Source organism: Coloeus monedula (genome assembly GCF_965178545.1).
Source record: "Coloeus monedula genome assembly, chromosome: 1".
Taxonomy (NCBI): domain Eukaryota; kingdom Metazoa; phylum Chordata; class Aves; order Passeriformes; family Corvidae; genus Coloeus; species Coloeus monedula.
In genome coordinates, this window is record NC_138781.1 from 116,424,454 (window position 1) to 116,447,988 (window position 23,535).

General features: G+C 39.6%; 1 protein-coding gene across 14 annotated transcripts in view; it reads left to right on the forward strand.

Moving 5' to 3' along the window:
* DTNA (dystrobrevin alpha) overlaps window positions 1–23,535 on the forward strand; it is a 222,905-nt gene that overhangs the window by 109,270 nt on the left and 90,100 nt on the right. For 13 of the 14 annotated variants that reach the window (XM_082297532.1, XM_082297533.1, XM_082297529.1 and 10 more), the window contains 2 exons: window positions 16,569–16,636; window positions 22,450–22,530. In XM_082297532.1, coding sequence (XP_082153658.1) covers window positions 16,570–16,636; window positions 22,450–22,530 — 148 coding nt within the window. In that variant the 5' untranslated portion in view covers window position 16,569. Of the gene's footprint in view, window positions 1–7,913; window positions 7,964–16,568; window positions 16,637–22,449; window positions 22,531–23,535 lie in introns of all 14 variants that reach the window. The other variant, XM_082297538.1, reaches the window with a different exon arrangement.

Here is a 23,535-nt window from a genome sequence, read left to right on the forward strand (position 1 = left end):
CTGGGGCTCTGAGTTCCGCACAAGACATTTTCCGTAAGACGCTGTGCAGGCTGCGTTTGTGAAAGGATATTGTTGTAGCAGCTTGTGTTGAATATCAGCTCAAGGGAGTAAGTCTACAGCAAGCTAAGCGATAGCAATACTCAGAGTAAATGGCTTCTGACTTTTAGAAGTGTTTGTTTCTATGGAGAGATGTTAATTTTGCCCTTTGTCTCTGTGGCAGAAATTAGAGGAGCAGTGTCACGTCTGTCTTGTCCCAGGTGTTGGTGCTGAGGGAGATTACCTGGGGGCCTGCAAGGAATAGAGCAAGTACTATTGCATTTTACAGTGGACATCTTCAAGGGAGAAGCAGGGGTTGTACAAGGATGCCACTATTTCAAAATAAAATTCATAGTGTTTGTTCCAGACAAGAGAAATTCACCACAATATTTTGCTCCAGGACTCATGGTAAGTCTGGCTAGGAGCTGTCAGATGCACATCTCTCTAAGTGCCTGCTCTTCATCATTCAGGCAAAACTTTGTCTCAGCTTCTGAAGAAACCTAAACCCTTTCTTTTAAAGAACTAACATTTACTTTCCCCTGTAATTACCTGCCTGGAATACAAGAGAATTGTTTACGGAGGGGAAAAAAAAAATGAAAAAAAAGTCACCCTGTAAAAAGGATGAAAAGTATACATTAAGGTCCCTTTCTTTCCAAATCTGTACTTTTCCCCCATAAATATCAGCATAAATTGATGCATGTACATGTGTTTGATGCTTCGTGACTTCAGGCAGAAGTAAAATCCTTTCTACCAGGTCAGAGATCGTCCAGATGCTGTATTTTGCTTGGAAGGACAGAAAATGTGTATAGAAATCTTTTTCATGCATAGAAGTATAAAAGAAAAGAATTTTCTGAGTAGGTGTTGCCTGTGGGAAGCTTAAAAAGTTTAATTTTAAAAGGTTTTCTATCCCATAAACATTCAGGTGTTACCTGTTTTGCAGTCAGTGTTTGTAAAACTAGGGAAACAAATACAAAGTGAATACTTTTTTTTATCCTGATGTAACAAAATGTGTGCAGATGTGATCACTGTTTATTCGGTGTGCTTGAGGAGAATGGGAACATCTTTCCTTTAGACGTTTGAGAGAGTACTGTATTCATTGTTTTTCTAATCCTTTGTCATGTCAAGGACTGAGCAGTCAGGACAAAGATTATATGATGTGTCATTTTGATCCTAGCAAATACAATATTCAAGTTGGATGTGGTGCTGATTCTTTAAAAATGTTTGTACCTAGCTTTTCTAGGTATGTAGAAAATGAAATCTGTTGAGATTTCAGAGGTGAACAGAAAGCATTCACATGTGAAGCATTGGATTTGGTGCTCAATATTCTTCTTGAGAGTAGCTTACCTAAAACTGTTCCAGTATCTGAGTTTTTGTCAGTGTTCAGGAATTCAGCTGATGTTACAAACTGTTGCTGACAGATTCAACAACTTCCAGGGGCTTAAAAATGTTGATTCTCCAACTCTTTTAAGTGCATTAGTTTATCATTTTTATGTGTATGTATTTTTATAGTTTTATAAATACATAATCTTAAAAACTTGCAAACTTTTTAATATTTTCTAATGTCCCCCTCAAGAAAATGACACTGTTTCAGTCAGAACAATTTCAGCAGATCATTCTGAAATGATACGATGTTTAGTTATTTGTGTCTCAACCTTGAGTATGTTCCTTACATAGCTAACATGATTAGTTTCATCTAAGATCTTGGTTTTTTGATAAAGTTTGAAGGGGTCCTGTATTGTTTCTTTCCCTCCTCATTATTTTGATCTTATGAACGCTGCTGAGTTATTTATAGGTCCATAACTGCTATGTTAAAACCTTTGCAGGCTGACTGACTATCAGAAACTGCATTTTTGAAAGACTTCCAGGGTTTCTGCTATGTGGAGTAGGATTGGCATCCTGGTTTCTCATGGGCCCTTTGGGGCTTCTGCTTTGGGAAGCCCTGCTGGTGTAGCCAGCTCGTAGGACTAACTACAAATGCTACCTACAGAAGTGCTACCCTGTGATGCTTTTCTACCTCCCTCAAATCTCTGTGGTGCTGTGCATTAGAGGGTACAACCTTAAATAGCGAGGATAATGGTGAGGAATGACTGGCACTTGATATAAACAGACCTCCTGGTGCTGGGGATTGCCACTGGAAATCCTTTCAGTGCTTCTCCTCAGCTGCAGAATAAAGAGGTGTATGCAAGGGACTCTACCAAAATGCCTTTGCCAAATATTGCAACACTCTGCAGCAAAGGTGTTTGCTAGCTGTTCTGAAAGTAGGACTGAGTGGCAAAGTGGTAAATTTAAAAAAAAATTGTAAGCTTCTGGGAAAAATCTGCCTCTCTGACTCTTTTGAGTCCCCTTTTCCATTCATTTGTGTTGTAAAACACACTTTCACAGGATTGCTTAAAACCAAGCCTGCAGCTAAATATTTACCCGATGGATTTTGTTAAATCTGTTTGAGTGCCTCTGGAAATGAATTCACACCTCTAATTCCTAAGTACCCTTTGCCTCTGGGCATCTGTAGTGAAATGCAGGTATTAGAAGAGCTGAAATCAGTTGAGATAACTGATAACCTGAGTCAATAAGCAAAGGATTGAGAAGACAGAATGACCTTTTGTCTCTCAGGGGGCTTGGAAATTTTTGAGCTCAAATCAGTTTTTCAGATAATGCTTGAAAAATATTTTCCGGACCTGTTGTCAGCCTTCCTGCATCAGTTAAATACCAGCTAATTTAGTCCAAAAATATTGCCCACCAGCGCTTGTAGGAGCAGGTGAAGAACACCTGAGAAGGCACTTGTGCCAGGAGGCTTTGCCAGCCCTTTTTTCTAAGGGAGGGGCTGCTTCCTAACAGCTCTAACTAACACTGCTCGCAGTCAGCTTGTGTCTTTAGTGCACTTCACTGGTGTATAGGTTGTTACTGTCATCTCAGTCCCAGGTAAAACGGGAGTTTGCCAGTTTTTTGTATTTTTCATGTGTCAGCCTTTGGCATCTCTTTAACACAAGGGAGATACGAGCCCAAAATCCAGCTGCATGGTTTGCTCCCTTCCTTTGCTCTCTGTTTAACATCCACAGGACTAAGGCAGGAAGCAAAGTGGATAAGCTGTCACTGAGCACTCTGCTGTTGGACGTCACAACTCCATGATCTAACACAGGGGAATTCTGAGGAATCACAAGTCAGTAGAGGCAAATGGATGGTTTGGGTGAGAAGGGGCAAAACAAAGGTAATAGTGAAGGCAGAAAGAGCAATGGGGGAGTGAGGTGTGGCTTCTGAAATAGTCTATTTTGAACATTCTGTGTTTAAGAAACTAAATTATGAAATATGTAGGAGGAAAAAACATATCTACAAGTGAGGAATGCAAGATGAGCCTCTGCTGATAAAACTCTACTACATGTTATTTTATACCACTGAGATTCTCATCCAGAAATATGTCTGGAGTCTCCATTTCACCTCATTGGGCCAGCAGTGTATGTTTCAGAAGATTTATTGGGGTAGTTTTAAAAGCCACAGACTGTAGGGCATTCACGATATCTCTTGAGAGACTGTCTACAGCCTCATACATCTTTCTCTTCAGAGTTCCCCTGTTGAGATCAGGCGTTTTCTGTGTTTAAATATTATTCCTGTTATTCCTAATTAAACCCTGTATATCACACCTCATAATTCTCTCCTCAACATGAACAGCAGATAGCTGTTTTATTCCCAGCTCATCAGCACTTAACAAAACTGTATAGATTTGATGTTATTCTCTTCCCAGAAATCAGACTCTCCAGCCTCAGTCCTCTGAGTGTTTTCCATCTCTTTGCCTCTCTCCTTCCACTCTGTCATTGGCTTCCAGACAACTTGGTGCCTAAACTAGAGTGTAATAGTTGAGTGTAGTTGAACCAGAGCCAAACAGAAGGAGAAGGTCTCTTGCTTCCTGTTCTGATGTGATGCACTTGATAAGGCAGACCAAAAATATACTGCTGCTTTCTTGCCAGAATACCCAGAAGAATATTAGACATGGTCTCAGAATTAAGCAAATGACACCTGAGGTGCGAATGTACTTATTCTTGTTTGCAAATAACATTAACCAGCTTAGCTCCAATCTGCTTATTACCATCTCAGATGCCTTCAGTTTAGATGCCTCTGGACCAATTTAAGGATTGTCGCCTCTTATCAACAGGGTCAAATTGGGCATGGTTTTTTCCAGGCAGTGGTGTGGCACTTGTAACTCACATGGATTTCTCCTTAGAGCCACTTTCTGTTGATCTCTGGAGTAGGCTGGTGGCCACTCCGACAGCAGTGGTTTGGCGTGCAGCCGCAGCATCACTTGGGAGAGCTGGCTGCTGGCTCAGAGGATGGCTGATTGTACACAGGGCCTCTGGGGGTGGAGGGGCTGTAATTGCCCATGGAAATTGTCACTGTGGCAGTGAATTCAAATCCGTTTTTCTTCTCAAAATCCAGGTCTGTAGATAGTACTGCTCTCTGCAAGGATTTATGTAATGCTCTCGCTTTTGTGGCCTAATTGAAGTGCCCCTGCAGCAGCCACGAATACTTGGCCGCTGGGCTGCTGTGGTACATGGCTATAAAGCATCTGCAAAGTGTTTTATCTGCTCAGAACCAACACATTTCACATAAAAATTGGCTCCTAACAGTTTTCATTGGTATTCTCTGTCCAAGGATATATTTTGTCTTGCACGCTGCTGCAGGCCTTAGTGCCCCATGCTTTTCTGTAGGATGTCTCTGTGCCTTCACGTTGACCGTCCCTTCCTCTTCTCCTGCCAGCTGTGAGGCTTCCTCATAGGTGATGGCTGTTGAGTTTTGGTGACTGTGAAACTCTTTGTGAAATAACTCTTTAAAAAGTGTGGTGGATCTTGGGAATGGCACCTTTAAAGCTTGTAGTTCAGTGACTGAGTTTCTCTGTGGAGTGGTTTTTGAGGTGTTCTCTTGGAACTACTGTGTCGTGTTAGAAGAAAAATGAGATCTTTTCAGAGGAAGGAGGTGTTGAAAAATTAGTTTGAGGACATTTAGTCTTTGGGGGAACGTGACATACAGACATGAAGTGCTGTGTGACAGTTTTGGCACCTCGTATTTCCTGTTGTTAATGATACAAATGTCATCTTTCCACAAAAGTCGGTGCACTGTATGCATCCTAGAGCAATGCTTGTGTAGGAGTGTGTCTTCTGTCTTGACTACCCTTAGATGAGTGTTTCTAAGAAGTGATCTACTTCATTTTACATGAAGAAAAATCTTTAAACAACCATTTGGGGATTTCAAAGCACATAAGGATTCTTTGCAGCCATGAGTGCCAGCCTGCTTGGATGTGCTTCTTCTGGGCTTTCATGTGCTCCCCTTGGCTTTCTTCACATTCCCTTCTTGCCATGGGAGAGGTAAATTCAGGGCACTGAAATTTCTCAAGACAGGAGTCTGCTTACAAGCCCATTTCTAGCATCTGAAATGTTTGTGCAGTGTTGGAGGAATTTTTATAATCTAAACATTCTTTTGCAGTATAATTGATACTGTTTTATTAAAAATCTTCCTCCTCAAGCATATACAACACTAATTCAAGTTTAGCAGGGTCCAGCCAGTGTTAGAGGTAATGTGCATATCTGAGAAGAGAGACCCAGATGAGTGAATCATATGTAGCAGCCTGTTTCTGTTGTGTCCATTTACAAGCATCACCAGCCATTATCTCTGAATTCAATATTTCAAGCATTAGCTTTCTGTTCTGGCTTAGTATATGAGACTATTTGCTATATAATTATATTGTATTTCATTTTCTTCTGTATGCTATTGTAATAATGATATTGCCTAATAAAATAATGTCAGATTTTAATTAGGTTAAAAGTAATTTTTTATATTAGGTTTTTTATTTGAGAAAATAAACTAGCTGGTAGTGCATATCAAGCTGTCCATTTTTTTTTTCGTTCACATTTGCTTTCATTTCCTGTCGTCCTTTACCTGTTGAAATAAGGGTGGGGTTTTTTCTTGAATTGTTTTAAGTTATTACAGCCCTCCACAGCCTTATGTCTAACATATGTCCTGTTCTAGCAAGGACATAAGATGCCTACCTTGCTATTTATTAAAAGGATAGTTTTGCAAAAATTTCTGCTCGTAGTTAATAGCTGCACCTTTTTAATCACTGAAATAAATTAGCTATACTGATGTGAAAGAGTATGATAATACTCTATGAGAGTACTCCAGCAAAGGGAGACTTAAATTTTCTGGGAGGCAAAGACAGACTACATTTGCATCAAAGACAGTTTTGGAAAAGCTCATGCCAACTTTTGTGGCGGGGTACTTCAGGAATAACCAGTGATGTAGGAACTGGCACAAAGTGTAGTTCTCCTCCTAATTTACTTTTATAATAGTGTCATGAGTAGCATCTCAACATACATCCAAATAATGAAGAGAAGGATGAAGGGGTGAAAGATCCTTCTGTTTCTTAACGCCCTTCTCTTTAATTCTTTAATTCCTTTTGCTTTCAAAGTGACCTCAGTACTCTGTAAACTTCCACATCACATGCAGAGGAGCTATGTTCTCTGTTATGTGGCTAAAGCTTATCTTTATTGGGAGATACTCTGACTCCTCCTTGAAGTGCCATTTCCAAGTACATTCCCTTTTATGTAACTAACTGTTTGTAGGCTGTCCTTTTTTGTTAGACCTTTATTAAGAACTAAATAGAAAACCTCTGAGCCCAGTTCAGCAGCCCATTCCTCTTCAGCTAGGTGCGGTCATCACAGTGGAATTCAAGCATATGCTTGGGGTTCAGTGTGTATGTGAAGGTTTTGCAGGATAAGGACAGATTAAAGAAAGCTTTTGTTGAACTGGAGCCCATCTGACTTTGCCTTTTCTATGTATTCCTTATTAGAAGACTCAGATATTATCGTATTGGCCTGTAATTTCTTGTCATTTAAGTTTCATACAAATTTAGGCATCTCATTGCTGTTTTTTCCTGCTGATTCTTCTTGTATCACATGGTACTGCCAGCCTACCTGTTCTGTTTCTGCTGTGTATAACAATTGGGTTGCTGTACTGCTTGTGTGGTTATTCATGGGTACACAGGCAGGCAGTTATGGGACAAGAATGTACAGACCCTGATTCCAATCACTCTGACTTTGTGAGAGGTGGTATCTTAACTGAGTATCTTGAGGTTTGAGCTTTATTATAACTAAGGCTGCCTAGTGAAATCATTTTAACAGTGCATGTGAAACTTCTTTTTCCGGCACAAAAGTAGAGACGTAGAGGTGTGACCTTCAGTGAGATCTGGTACTTGAAAACAGAATTAAAGTTAATAAGTTGACATCTGCTTTTAAAGCATCTTCATTTGAATGCAGCCACCAAAACAATCAAGTGGTATCCCTCTTACCCAGGTCATCGCTTACCCATTTTACCAGGCCATTCATGGAAGGGATATGGCCAGGTAAAAGAGATAAAATCTTACATTTCCTTATGCCCTGACAGCAGCTAATTGCTAAAAACCCCTTCTTCAGATATTAATTAGATCAGCCTGGAGGCTGCTCCTGCTTGCGTTAAGGATCTGATTTCTCTCTGCATGAGATCCTTACAGACTCAGTAATCAAAGCTTTCTTTGTCTCAGAAGGTATATACTTAACCCAAATATGCTCCTGAATGCCTTAATTCCAGTCCTAGTGCCATTTTTCTGTCCTAGTGCCTGCTCTCACTGAGCTTCAAGACAAATTAACAGCTACCACTATGAAAGGGTATACGTGAACAATTTCATCAGTGCCTCATCATTCTTTCATTTGTAATTTATTTCCTACCTTTCTGGCAAATAGATCTGGAGGGACTTGGATTTCCATGGGATTGTTTTTAAAGGTTCTTCTTTTTAGCTGTGTTGTTTAGATATAGTTCAGACTTTCTTTTCTATAAATCTATTTGTTTTAACATTTCAGAAAATTGAAAAGTGAAAAAAAACCCAAAGGCATCTGTTTCAGGCATAAAGGTAAAAAAGCTTAAATACTTCTTGGTTGTCAGTTGTATAATGGAAAACTCTTTGTAGCTGATATTTTTCAACTTCTCTGGATCAGTGGCTATTGCATTAATTGTTTGGGCGCCAAAACTTTTCATCAGTAAGGTTACAAAAGCCAGTAGTCTTTCTATTAACTAATTTTTTTGACTACTCACAGTACTTAATTTTAGTGAGATTTTCCTATAACCTGCAAAGGATCTTAATAATTTCAACTGCCTAGGAATGTGTTTTCTCCTGCAGCTACCATTTGGTTTATTTAGTGGGTTTTGTAATTCTGAGGACGTGAAAGTACCTACTGTCCTACAGCAAATCATCATCAAATCTGTATTTACAAAAGCTGACAACTTGTATTATTAAAATTGGCAGAAGCCGGGAAATGCTTCCTAACACAATTGTTTCACTGACAGCTTACTCTCAAATGAATTTGGGTTTAATTATGGCAGCACAAGAGGAACTGAAAGATCCCTTTGACTAAGTAGGATTTTAATTATATTTGAAATCCTGCAACCTCCTTTTTGCCTCTACAATGGCAAGTAAAAAAGAAAGAGGACCAGACTACCAGAGTATCAGAGTATAAATTAAATGCTTCCTGTGATAAAGGCCTTATAATTCTTTATCCCTTGAGTTTCATTACAGTTTTCTCTATCAATTATGCCTTCTCTAACCAATTGAAAGAAGCAGAATTGCAAATTTGAGTGTTCAGAGGTCATCAGTTCTTTATTGATCTTGGCTTCTAGAAAAATAGTTTTAAAAATACATATTCTGAAGGAAAAACTACCATTTCAGTGAAATCCAGCTCCAAAATGAGTTAATGGGTAAACTCCATAAAGATATTTACACATCAGAAAAATCAGATTTGGTATTGTATATTGCCAGCTTTTGTGTTTGAGTTTTGGGGGCTTCTTCTTTTCCTGGAATGTGTTTTGAGTGTAACCAAAAAGAAGTGACTGTTAGTAGAAGTTATTTTTAACTACCCCTTAGTAGAATTAAGGCTCTGAAATGTCATATTCAAAGGAAATCTGCATCTTCTTTATTGTTTTAAAATATTTAATAAAATTTAGACAAAATACAATTTTTTAATTGCATTTGAATAGAAGTTTGAAACACTGCATTGAAATTCAGTAGCAGTTAACTGGAATCAATCCCTTATGTTTAGCAGAGGTGATGGCAGTGAAGCCCTGGAGAAAAGTTTTTTGGAGGTGACCAAAATTATTTTATTGGATAATCTTACACTCTCAAAAAATGAAAACATATTTGAAGCACTGAACATTAGCTTTCTTTCCATATTTCATCCAATAGAGTAGTTTCTTCCAGTGTCAGGAAGGCTGACTCAAAAAGATCATGGCTAGAAGAATTCATCGAGGCAACGCCTGTACGACAGCTTTTTAAAGTTTCATATGTATATTTTAAGTTACAAGTACTCATTTTCTTAAATGTCTTTCATGTCTGGAGTAGTAAGATTCTCTAAGAGAAGTTCTCCACGTTGCAGAGAAAAGCTGAAAATTATACTATACAAGTACCCATGAAAAGAAGAAAAATAAGGATTTTGGTATATATTTCAGCCTAGTTGGTAACATTTTTAATTCCTAAACTTGGTAATGCCTAGTGCACATGGAAAGCAACTGATGTTTCCTTTGTCATGGCCTCCTCTAGTAAACTGCTGATTCCATACAGTATGAAATTAAATGAAGTACGTAATTAGTCTATTTTGACTCTCACATTTTCTGTCTCAAAATTACGCTTTCTTTTTTTAAGTGTTTAATCCCTTCACACTTGTTTTTTAGACCTGAGAGATAAGATTTGCATAGCATTCAAACTTCCTTGAAGACTGTGCATTATGGAAATCACTTGCAGTGGGTGCCTTATTAGGCATTTTTGGCAGTTTCCCACTGAGGATACAAAACTCCCAAAAGGGGAGCTGATGAAAAAATATGTTGGAAAATTCTTTCTTAAAAACAGAACCACATTTCACTAAAGAAATAAATCAAGACAGAATTTCAGGTTTTTTGGTGTTATTAAAATCGAAAAATACAACAAAAATGAGAATAGTCAGACTTGCTGAGACTCATGTTGGAGATGAGCTTAGCAACAGCTTTTGTTTTCTTTCTTCATTGCAAAAATCTCATCTAGATAAAATACAAGCACACTTTGTGAGTGCAGTGCAATTATAGCTAGCCTCAGGAAAGAGCATTGACCAATTTTATTACAGTGCCAAAGATTAGTCCTGGAATGTAAAGCTGAGAGAGGCCTGTTAGGGACTTGCTTCATTAGAACATGTGGAACAAGACATTCATACAGTACCAATAAATCCATTAAGGGGAAAAGGGCTCTGAAATAGCCCTTCAGGATTTTTATTATTAACGACAAGGATTGCTGAGGTTGGTGATGTCAGAAATATGGTTTTAGCCAGCACTCACTGTCCCTTTTAACTCACTGATCTCCAGTCCAAATTCTTGGAAATAAGCAGCCATAACTGTTCTAGTTAGCTGAGGAAAATCTACCTAACACACCTGAATTTGGAGAAAATAGGAGAAAATAAAAGATCAGTGGAACATCTCCTCTCTCACATTGCCATGAATCCTGCATGAACAGAATCCTAGCTGTTGACTATAGCTTTTAAGTTCCTCATGAAGTCACTGTTAGATAGACCCTAGCAGGCTCATTCATTTTCATAAATCTAAATTTCTGATGCTGGTAAATCCTGAAAAGAAATAGCAGTTTGTTATGTATGGAGGGCATTTTGATATAACTGTTCTGAGCAATGGCAGACAAGAAGCCTGTGCTGCTGAAAAATGGTCATGTTGTCTGCTCAAAGCTGGGTTTAAATATTGTCCAGCTGCATAGAAAATAGCATCAGATTTGTCAACAGCATAAAAAATAGCCACTGAGAAACCAGCACATTTCTCTGCATCCTAATGCTTCTAATTCCCAGAGACACTGAAGTGAATATCATTTCATGGAAAAAAAAATAGCTTCTATATCAAGAGTTTGAGATTTCCTCACTAGGGAAGTACAGACTGCTCAGATAAAGGATGCTTGATCCTGGTTGATATTTTCTGCCAAATGGTGGTATTCTTTCCAAAAAGTGATTTCGAGATACTCACTGTTGGGATTACCAGTCTTGTGGTGCAAAACTTCCGGCTAGAAGTTGGGTCCCAAAATGCTCCCAAGAGCTTCAGAGCACCAGCGCGCTCAGGTGGACAAGACTGGAGCAGAGAGGTGTTTCTCTTTTTCCTCTGTACCTGCTTTGACAGAAAAACAACTTTTATCCAGCCTGAAAGACTGTCAGAAGTGTCACTGGCCAGGATTCGGAGCCTCTTTTTTCAAAGCCCTGGCTGCGTCACAACCATCACATGGGACTTGATAAATTTTTCATGCCAGAATTAATCAATTTCAGTGGGCAGTTTTCCTCACTGGCATGTATCCTGCCTCCCTGGGGCACTTCATCTGTCACGACAAATGGGATGGGGATTTGTGGAAGTGCTAGTGGGGTGGCTCTTCTCAGACCCATCAAACTGTGTGTACGCATGTCAGGTCAGGAATTTTTGGGTCTCCTGGGACATGTGTGGGACTTTATAGAGAGGAGTGCCAGGTACGTAGGCAACTGCTTCTTTTGATGGTGTGGTGCTGCTTTAACCCCAGCTGGTAACAGTGTCACATGCAACTGCTCCCTTATTTCACCACCAGCCTCACCACCAGTGTCGGGTAGAATCAGGGAAAAAAAAGTGAAACTCATGGATTCAGATAAAAACAATAATTGAAACAAAGCAAAATATAATAATAACAATAGTGAGACAGAGAGAGGTAATAATTACGAGACAGAGAGAGGAATACAACCCAAGATAAATAAGTGATGCCCAGTACAATTGCTCATCACCCACTGACCAATGCCCAGCCCATCTCTGAGCAGTGATTGACACCTCCCCGCCAATTGCCCCCAGTTTATACACTGAGCATGATGCTCTCTGAAATGGAATATCCCTTTGGCCAGTTCAGGTCAGCTGTCCTGGCCTTGCTCCCTTCCAGTCATTTGTGCACCTGCTTGTGGATACAATATTGCTGCTAGCAAGAATTTTTCTTGCTTCTTTCCAGTCCCATGAAATACTTTTCTCTTATCACGGAAGATATTAGCAGAGTTTTATAAACTATGAACACCTGCGACCTTGCAGAGCTTTGTTTATGGTACAGTAGAAAAATATTTTGACAATGGATGTTCAGGATTTTAGCCAATCCACACAGGGGGTGGCTGATCCTTTGACCAATTAGACTATGAAGAAAAAAGTCTATAAAAGAGTTTGTAAAATAATCAAATAAATCAATCTTGCTGCACAATTCCTGCCTGTTGGATCTCTCTTCTCCTCCCTACCACTGCGGGATACCATAATACCTACTCACTGGCAGAGCCTAGGAATCTGAAAAGTCCTTGACTTAGGGTAAGCACTGCTTAGCAACAATCAAAACATCAGTGTGTTATCAACATATTCTCAGACTGAATCCAAAACACAGCACTGTACCAGCTACTAGGAATAAAATTAACTCTATTTCAGCCTAAACCAGGACAGATTGGTTTTTTGGAGCTAATAATTTAAATGTAGCATGCATTCCTTTTATCATGCACAGACATAGCTCGAGAAATGGAAATGTAATGGAAATACGCTACTTATGAAAAGAATGACATATAGTGGGGTTTAATAAAATACATTATTTACCCTATAAATACTAAAACAAGAAAAACACTTATTTGTGAGAGAGATTATTGCAGTGCTCATAATCCAAGCAGCACAACAGGAAAGGAAAGATAAATGAGGCATTTAGTTCTCACCTTGTGCATATTATATGATATTCCCACCCACATTTTATAAACCAGAAAAGCATATTAAAAATAGACCAGTTATGCTTCTGATAAGCATGAAGATGAAATTGTAGTCAAAATAGTTCCAATCAAACTATATTCTTTCTTTATTTATTCTTTCTGACACTACTGATGTCATAAAAGTTTTCAGCTTGAAACATGGGTAAAAATGTAACATTCACAGTATCTTTTTCAGAGGCTGGAAACCTCATGCTTGGAATGATTTCTGCTTTGGAATGTCTGTAATATATTGAAGCCTTAATACCATGCTAATTGGTACCTTACTAATTAGATTGTGACTAGAATTTTAATTAGATGCACAATAGGTGTTCTACTTACCTGCAGTGGAGGAGCTATTTCCTGGGAAGAAAAGTTAAGGGAAAAAGATAGTGAAAGGAATCCATGGAAGACAAATATAATCTAATCCCTACTATGAGAAATGCATACATTCATTAATATTTTTCAACATTCTGTCTCTGGAAATGTATTCTGTTTTGTAAAGCACATTAAAGTTTGCTTTGTGATTTGCTTTTCTCCCCCGTAGAACAAATTGTACTTTTTTTTCTGTGACGTGACGTGTGCTGTGAGCAAAATGAGAAATACTGGAACACGACTGTAGTCACTTAGCTCAGGGCCAGCCCCAGGGACTGAGGTGAATGCTTTGTGGGCTCAAAGCAGGAGTCTGTAATCTGATTTGAAGAGCAGAGCTGTGTACCTGGGAGCTGGGTCGCAGGGAACAAGGCTGAAAAGGGAGATGCCCGGCACCTTGACAGTGGCATTAGTTGAGCCTGGGCTGTAGTGCATTCTAGAGTTAAAAATGCATGTGAGAAGCTTGGAAGACACAGCTGAGTGAATTCCTGTCGTGGCAACTCCGAAGTACCAATACTTTGGTAGATGAGCATCATCTATCATTTTTCTTCTATCAGGAGAAGAAGATAGGAAAGAGGGATGGAATGTAGCTGTCTGAAAATATTGCCACCACTAATGCTCTCATTAGCCTAACAACATTTACCCTGTTAGAGGGAATTTTAGGATTTTCATTTGGGGTGCAGTTTTAAAATCTGCAAAATATCTAGTGCAAGAAGAGTCCTAAAAACATAATACGAAGCTCCTTCCTTCTCCAGTGAAGCCTGAGTTGTGTGTTTATAAATATGAAGTTATTTGTCAGGCCTGGTAATCCCCATAAGCCCCAGCAGTGAAAAGGGTGATTCAATTTCAGAAGATAATGGGACATTCTGAAAAATGATGATCAGGTCCAGGGAACATTTTTATATGAGGAGATATAAAAAGTAAAAGTAAAGGGAGGATGAATTGCAGAAAATGGAAAACCAGTTAAAGAATTTGTTTTTTCCCCCCCACTAAAGGGACACTTTAAGAACAGGCTTTCTGAAGGAAGTGGAAAACATACTGTACAATTTGCATGATTTGAAAAATACTTTTTTTACAGAATTTAGACTGGGAAAATTCTTCTGCATGGTGAATAAGGTCACAGGTGAGCCACGTTCCATGCTCTGCAAGATATTTAAAAGCAATAGCTAAGGAATATTTTTCTCCAGGTGGCAGTATGAGGGAAGTGAGAATAAAGTTGCACCCCTTATGTTTTCAATAAAATTTGTAGCAATCACTCTGAGACCAGCAATTATTTCACAAATGTTACAGAACATTGGTGGAATGAAAACAGCAAATTATTAACTGGAGAAAAATCTGTAAGATTTAAGTGTTAGTTGTGTCAAGAAATGGAAGATGATGTCATCCTTGTGCCAAACTCAAATTAACCCGATCTCGGTCAAATAACAGAGAGTATTGGGTCTGAAAACAAGCTGCACATTGTTGGTGGAAAAATGCTGAATATAGAAGTCAGAGAAAATTATGATGGCTTATAACCAACTCTACAAGCAATTAATATTAATCAAAAATTGTGCTTGCTCTGAAGTATGCACTCAACTGCCCTGCCTAGTAAAAGGTGCTATCTTTTCAAAGGGTGTTATTAACCCACCTGTCCTATGAGATCTGGTCATTTCCCATGGCAAACTTGTCTCCTACTATGAGTTTCATTGGAAACAGAAAGGAGCAGGGACTCAAGCCATGGTTAGTGGAATTATATTGCTTTTAATCTTTTATGGGCAGAGATTTAAACCTGATTCATGTAAAAAAGATATTTCTTGCTGTCTAATTAAGGTGCTGGTTGGGTCTGGCGTATCTTGAGGTATCTCATTTTACTGGGAGTCTTCTCCGACACCTCCAAGCTAGCAAGACACCAGCTACCTCCAGATCACAGGCTGTGACCACTTCTATGAAGCTCTGTACTGAGAGCTGTTATCTCTGCAGAAGGGGAGGACATATTAGCTCAGACTTAATGCCATGCTAGACACATCCCTATCACTCCCAGACAAATGAAAGCACGAGGGTGAACTTGAATATCCCTGCAAAGAGGCTGCATCCATACCCTTTGTCCACTTCCTAGTGGGACTGCTGCTCACATCACAAAATGCCCACCATAGATAGCACTTCAGCAGAGTCTTTATCAGTATTCTGAGAATTGAATAGGCTATTTGGAAAAGGCAATTATAATGTACCACCACTTCATTTGAACAGTGCATTTTGAAAGGGAAAAAAAAAACACACAACAAAACACGCCTTGTGTGATTGACTTTCTGTCTTCGAGAAATAAAAGGAAACTGGTTTTCTATCTTGAGTTCTTTGGTGATGGCAGACTTCAGCATCCATACTTTTATCCTTCTTGTTGTATACATATGGAAGTTTGCTATGGGATACAGTGCAATTTTTGATTGCAGGCTTCTATAGAGCATCTCTTTTATAACCTAGGTAGTCTGATGTTATTTTACACAGTCTAGTTGACATGAGGGTGTAGTTTAAAATGCAGGTCAGAAGCCCTAACCAGACTTGGCAGGCAGGAAAGGATATTGGTTCGACAGGATAATTACCCATAGAAGGTGGTGATGCTAGTTTTAATTTTTTGAGTGCTGCTAAAGATGTTTATCTTTACTTTGAAGGCCTTAGTCTTTTATGGTTTGAATGCCGGCTGTGAGAGAAGCTGTTGCTTTTCTCTATGCTGTATCCAGCAGTAGTGCTCTTCAAAATATTTGAAAGATTTTTTCATCTGAAAACTGGAGGAAAATATATTCTTACTTCTGAGCCTTTTTCTGAAACTCATTTAATCAGAGATTTACTGTCCTGAATTTGAATGAATATTGGGAGTGTTTGCTTGGGTAAATAGCATGTATTATGTTACGGTGTAGAGATTTAGTTGCTGTTGTTTGGTTTGGTTTTTTTTGTCTCCTCCAAATAGAATTGGCTAGAACATAATTTTTGAGACTATAAAATAATATCCGAATCTTTTATGATTTCTTCTCTCTTACATAATTTAAACTGAGGATTCCTTATTTAAGAAAACCTAAAATGAATTTCAGAGCTTGTGTTATGTAAGCCAGTTAGTTACATCAAGCAGAAAAACTGAACACTGCCTTTGGGAGAGAGGGGTGGCGGGGGGGAACAAATGCTTGAAAGCAGAGTCCAGGGAATGGAGGACAGTTTGAGGATCAGGTTCTCCATGAACCACGCCACACAGAGGCTGGCAAAAGGCATCGGATACGCGTGGAGCACCTGTCAACCTCAAAGGTTCTTCGGGATCAATTTTGGATGCTTTTGTACGTATGTTCAGTCTGGGAATAATACTTAATGTTTTCACATGATTTTGTCTTCCAGAATGATTGAAGATTGTGGGAAAAGAGGAAATACCATGGCAGAAAGAAGGCAGCTGTTTGCAGAAATGCGTAAGTACTTCCTGGAAATGTTTTGCTGTGATAGACCAAGCCAGTTGCTATGCAGTGTCAGTTAAATTTATGCAAGCTTTCCACCTCAAATCTCTGTTGCACAAATGAATATCATGAGACCAAAACCACACAAAAATGGGCTGATTTGACCAAAGCAGGAAAGAGAGATTTTCTACATCAGATTTTTTGATTGAATTATTTTAATCAGTAGCTTCTTAAGACAAAGATGCTGGAATACACAGGTTGCAATGAAGAAAGATAGAGGTCTCCAAAAGCTACATCTTTTATTGGAGGTATCTGTAGTGGATTGACTCCAGCCAGCTGTGAAACTCCCACACATTTGCTTAATCCCTTACCAGCCCCCAGTGGGGTGGAGAAGAATATAGGGAGCAAAAGCAAGCAAACTCATTGCTTGAGATAAAGACTTGATTAAGTGACAGAAAGAGGGAAAAAATTACAACAGAAACCAAGAACCAGTGATGCAAAGGTGGCTATTTCCCACTTCCCAGAGGCAGACTGATGCCCAGCCAGTCATGGAGCGGTGTCCACCTTGGAAGACAAAACTCCCCATCCCCTTCTTTCCCAGTCTTATTGCTGAGGATGGCATTACATGGTGTGGACTAACCTTTGGCCAGGTGGGGCCATCTGTCTTTGCTGTGTCTTCTTCCAGACTCTTGCCCATCCCCAAACCCTGGGAGGGGGCAGAGTAGGAAACAAAAAAAAAAGCCTGGGTGCTGTGGAAGCACTCTTTGCAACAGCTGGAACAGCAGTGTGTTAGCAACACATTTTTAGCTGCAAATCTAAAACACAGCAGCACACAGACTGCTATAAGGAAAGTTAACTGCATCTCAGCCAGACAGTACAGGGACTCACGTACGTCATACCCTAGTTCAGCATATTTTTTATAGTTCCTAGAGAAGTTCTGTGCTCCCTGCAGGATAGCGTGTCAGGGATGTACCGTACCAACAATGTTCCTGCATTTCTGACAGTCATTTCTGATTTCTCTTTCAACCAATCCACTGTTTCTCCAGGAAATTCTATTAATATCAAGTTTTAGACTGTCACCCTGTTACTAGATTTACCTGAGTTTTGTGTGTAATTACTAAGCTTCCTGTTGTTTGTCTCCTGCTACATAGTAAACAATGCCAGAGCATCTCCCTGGTCTTTGGTGGGAGACTAAAATGGGCATTACTGGGACTGGAGTTATTGTGCATACTGAAAGGCCAGGTGTGTGCTGGTGAATTCAGTGTGCTCAGGACTGTTCCCTAGGGGTGAGCCCTACATCTGAGCTCTCCAAATTAAAGACTTCTCACTCAGATGGCCTACCAAGAACTGTCTTGGCCCATTCCACAGTGTCCACTAGCTCTGTTGTGCCATTATAAATCATTAAATTATGTTAAATTATTTTAGTATCACACAGGGCTTACTGTTGTAACTCATGAATATTTCTCACTGATCTTTTCTCTCTGGTGACCAGTGACAGGACCTGAGGAAGTGGAATGAAGCTGTGTCACGGGAGGTCTAGGTTGGATATTAGAAAAAGGTTCTTCACCCAGAAGAGAGTGGGTGGTTGGGCACTGGAACAAGCTTCCTAGGGGAGTGGTCACAGCACCAAGCCTGACAGAGTTCAAAAAGTATTTGGACAATTCACTCAGGCACATGGTGTGATTTTGGGGATTATCCTGTGCAGGGCAAGGAGTTGGATTCAATGATTCTTGTGGGTCCCTTCCAACTCAGGATATTCTATGATTCACTTGTCTCTTGTGTACAGCATCTTGGACCCTTGGAGGGAGGTATTGTTCTTTGGCTAGAATCAAAAAATGTATTTGTCCATTATCAGAACATTCTATAGTTTTAATTAGAATTACAGAGGGGCCTTGATTTTTTATCAGCTAAAGTCAGTTGCACAGGTACCATTAATTTCAATTAGTTTGAAATATCCCTAAAATGCTTAGGACTTTGCTGTGAGGATTTGTGGTTTGTTTCCACAATTTTGAAGGCTGTTTTGATGTGGAATTGTTTTGGAGGAGTTAAGGAGGTGTTGGGAAAATCAGCAGTTGGAGGCAGATGAGGGACTATTTTCCTGTATTGTACACCATTAGTTATAGTCTACTATTTTTTTCTTTCACATTTCAGTATTTTGGCATATTTACCTGAGTCTGGTTTATCTCACATGTGCTTCCCTTCTCTGTTTGCCTACCTCTGTTCCTCCACCTACTACATATGTACACAGAGAACTGGGTGTTCCAGCTAGGTAAAACTAGGGGGAAATATTAAGTCTTTGTGAAAAACTGAATGTGTTTTAGCCATATTCATAAAACACTGAACCTTGCGTTCTGAGGGCCCCTCAGATGCCTCTGTGTGTGGAGGGTGTGCTTCACTGAAACCAAAGTTTATCCTGGCATTGCATTCAGGTGCCCCTGGCTGTGTGCAAGCCCACCTGTTTAACATGTTTAACAAAAACCACGGGCTCCTGATGACCTACATATTGTGGGCTATGTGAAGATTCTAAATGTTCTGGTAGGCACAAGCCTATGGTAAAATGTTAAACTCCACAACCTGCCAATATCAGAGGAAGAAAATTTGTAATATAAAGGCTTTTGCCAGCAGTTTCGGTTCTTAGGGCTTAAATCTGCAAGTCTGTGATTAAAACCCCACAATAATTTTAGAAAATGGGTCATGTTCCAGACTACACAAGATAGAAAAGAGAAAAAAAAATCCAACTTTTCAAGCCTTTTTAAGTGGGAAGTTTGTCCTGAGCAAGGAATAGAACTATTTGATTCTAATTTTAAATTTGGACCGCTGGGATTTTCCCTCTATTTTGAGACATCCCGTTTGACCTTCTTGTTTCCTTTCCTTCAGAAGAGGCATCCTTCTAGTTCCAGATTACAAAATTTTGTGAATTAATATCATAATCATTATCACCTTCTGTAGAGTCCCATGGTTAAAGCTTGTCTTATAACTCAAAATGCTCTATTGGACATCAAGCCACTAGGTCTTAGTCTTCCCTTAGTCTGACCTGACATGCCCAGGTATATCCACACTGATGAAGAGTTCAAAATGTACATCATTGTTGGCGCGTATTATCCAGCAAGAAAACAAAGCCAAAGCTTGCAGTGTGTCCCTTCATAATCTTTGCAAACCACAAACAGTGTTACATGACATGAGCATATTCAAAGGAAACAGAGTGAGCACTGCCACCAGTGGAAGGAGAAGGCCACTGGCAATCCTGTAGGGAAGTTACAAATTCACTGTCTCATTTGCCATGCTCAGTCTTGCACGTCTTTCCACTTGTTTTTCAGGATTCTCCATCATGTAAGTGATGGTACTTTTCTACAGAAGTTATTTGACAAATAGATCTCTGACTGTGGCAAAATGTGAATCATGACAAAATTAAATTATCTTTTCCAGGGTATTACCAGCAACACCTACTCCCCAAATAATATCAAAATAATATCATCCACTGTGCATGCAAATAGTAAAAAAGAAAGAAAAATAGCAACGTTGCATACAAATTTGTTTATTTAGATGATTACTGCAACCTCAGAAGCTCAATGAACCAGAGTCTCACTTCACTTTCACTCTCTAAATCTTGTTAAAAGGCTGAAGTTTTGTAAAGGAGCACTGGAAGTTTATTGGTAGCTTTCACTAAAGTTAAGAGAAGAAAGTTTACATTCAGTTTACTCATTTTTCCTATTAAAAAGGAAGAACTTAGTGTTGCAAGCTTTATGCTCCCTTTCACCTGTGAAGAAATTTTCCAAAAGCTGTCAGTGAGATACTAATGGAGAAGGAGAAAACCTGTATAATTTTAACAATAGAGGATATGATGGAAAAAACTCACAAAAATACTTCCCATACCTGATGTTAAGTAGTGAAAGGTAATTTCCCCCAGGAGCAGATGGTGTTGAGACAGCTAACTGGAAAAAGGGAGTAGCTGGCAGCCCTGGGGAGACAGTGTGGGAGAATTTGGTCAAGAAAGGAGCAGAATCTGGGGAGAATGGAGAGTATCATTCTCATTTTCATCTCATAGGTCAGAGCACATTTGAAAAATTCGGGTCTGAAGAATGACACTGTTTAAGAAAGCGTGGGTGAGCAATGCTGCCACAGACAGAATGGAAGCTTCAGGCAAGATGTATCCGGGAAGGAAGCCCTCCCATTGAGCCACAAGGTGCAGAAAGGACCCCCTCACTCTGGAAGCTCCTTCTGAGAGAGTAGTCTGGGTAGAGCTCAATCCAGTCCTAGTTGCAGACTTGGTCAAGAGTTTATGTTTTAAGGATTATACAGATGTAATTGATACTTTATATGACTTTATCATGCAGGATTAAGGATAGCGAACCAAATATATTTATAGGAATAAAATAAATATTTATTTAAATTGATTATAATTATAATAATTAAACTAAAGTATTTTAATCAAAACTAGTTACCGGACAGTATAGATAGTTATAACTATTAATGTAGGGCACTATTTACTAAATAAATTATTTCAAAGCTAGTTTAATAATTATTAAGTGGTGTTACTGACCCGTATCAACACCATGGGCAAATCTCTTTCATTTGGCCTCAAGGAATGACCTTGAGCAGCGTCCCCACTCAAGGGAGGAATCACCACATACATATCCAGAAGGAGTGTGTTGGAAGTCCCTGCAATTAAAAAAGGAACTGAGCTTTTATAATATAAAATGATTGACTGTCAATCAAATGTTTCTAGGCTACCTGTGCCACCTCAGCAGCTCTTGATAAGTTATCAGTACTATCACTTGTTGCTTCCTTTATCAGGAACTTTGTGTGCCACATCCTCACCAGTGCTGATTTCTGTCAGGCAAGACTGTTTTTCATGTCCTCAGAAGGTTTAGCTTTGAGATTGTGGAGTCAGGCTGGTCTCAGCATTCCTGAACACCAAGAGCAGCATGGTCCACCTTCTCCATCCATCACTGATAGTTCTGCAAATAGGAGAAAATTTGAGCTGTTCTACCCCCACTTCCACAGAGTATCCTGCTACAGATGCCAACAGCAGTTCAGCTGAGAAATCTTAAAGTATTTAGGAAGCTTGTGTAAAAGCAGGGCTGTATTCCACTCCTCTTACATCCTGACTGTGCCTTGTTTGGATGAGTTTGTTGGACACTGTGCCAGATTCTGCCCCCACACTGGCCTCTGTGTACTGTCCTTGTATGTGAGGTAGCTGCCACTTAGTTTGTTCCCATCTCCTGGACAGCTGCTTTGGGAATGTTACCGGATCTTAAGTTGCAGCAGCCAGGGCCAAGTTTTGTGTGGAGCATACAGCTTGACCATCAGAGGTCTCTGTTGCAGAGAACATACATCCAAAAAATGGAGAAAGGCCTCACCCTTTGCATTGTCATTGCCCCCTTCTGCAGATTGCCTTAAGTTACAGCACGGTATCTTTTCTGATTTGGTTTGCTGGCAATACCTTGTTCTGATAAGGCATGTTGGCTAAAGATATTTGTTATGAGCTTTTTTTGTTAAATATTAAAATTCACTGAGGTTTTCCCTGCTGTTGGAGCTTGGCCAGTGTGTCTTTTAGCCTGCAGCTTGACCAGATTGTTCTTCAAAGTGACAGACACAGTGGGCTGACTGTTCCTTGCCTTCCTTTATAAAATTCTTTTAACACTGTAGCTCCTGACATCCCCCTTCTTACTCCTCACTCCTCTCTACTCTCTCTGCAAAGGAGAGAGCCTTGAAAATTGTTAAGCAGAGGCAGCTCATGTGTCCTCTTTGTTCTCTGGCTTCCCTGCTAGCAAAGATACGCACAGGTCATATTCCATACAAATGTCACCGTTATTCTCTTCCACTAGGGGCTCAGGATCTGGATCGCATCCGTTTGTCCACCTACCGAACAGCATGCAAGCTTAGATTTGTTCAGAAGAAATGCAACTGTAAGTATGCCAGCGCTTCTTTTACCTACCATTGTTGTAAGCTTTCCACTGCACTCCCTAGTCTGTCCTTCATACCACTGACAAACTGGGGCTGTGTGATCAGGCATTGCAAAGGACACTAATCCAAGTGCCTGGGCAGACTTCAGATATTAACCTGTTTTCATAAGGAACTTGCCTCAAATACGCCAGTGACTCAGTCATAGAAAGGTGGGTAAGGATACAGGCCTGTATCCTTATTAATTAGTAAGTATGTTAACTGCATTCTCCAATTTTCTTGTGAATAGCATTTGTGGGTTCCAGCACGGCCCTGCAAATTGAATGCTTTTATAGCAGCTCAGTGAGAAAAAAATGGTGGTTCCAGTCCCCTTCTATTTAGGGTGCAGCAAAGTAAGTGCAATGTTGGCCAGACCCCTTTATTTCCAGAAGGCCAGCTAGACAACAGCTCTTCTGAGAGACTGAACCTGCTTGTAATCTCTGCATATCTGTCTTACTCCCTCTAGGTTTTATTGAGAAATTTCCCACTTGATAAGTGACTTTTTTTAACTCTTCTTCTGAGATTCAGTCTTTTTTCCTTTACGGCTGCATTTCCTATTAGCACAGTCATGTGCTGTGAACTTTAAAGGGGAAATACATATTAAATTTGTAATGGAGTGTATCTCCATGTGCTTCTTCTCCATTCAAAATAGTATGCAAATACTTAGAAGGGCAGGTTTGGATATATGTGGTTTATCAGACCTTTCCACACCAAGTTAAAAAAAAACCCTAACCAAGGGAACTCTTATCAGCAGTAGCGGTAGGGAGAGGACCAATGCAGAGAAAACAAGTGGGTTTTAGTCCTCATATATAGATTAGAATGACAACCTGGCTGTGCTTGTGCTACACACAGTGGTAAGTATGTTAAAAAATTCTCACTGTAGATAAAAATTTACCACCCTCTTAAGTTCCTTGTTTTGGGGTTACATCTGTCTGTGTTACAGAAATGTTTAGCTTATGCTGTCCAAACAT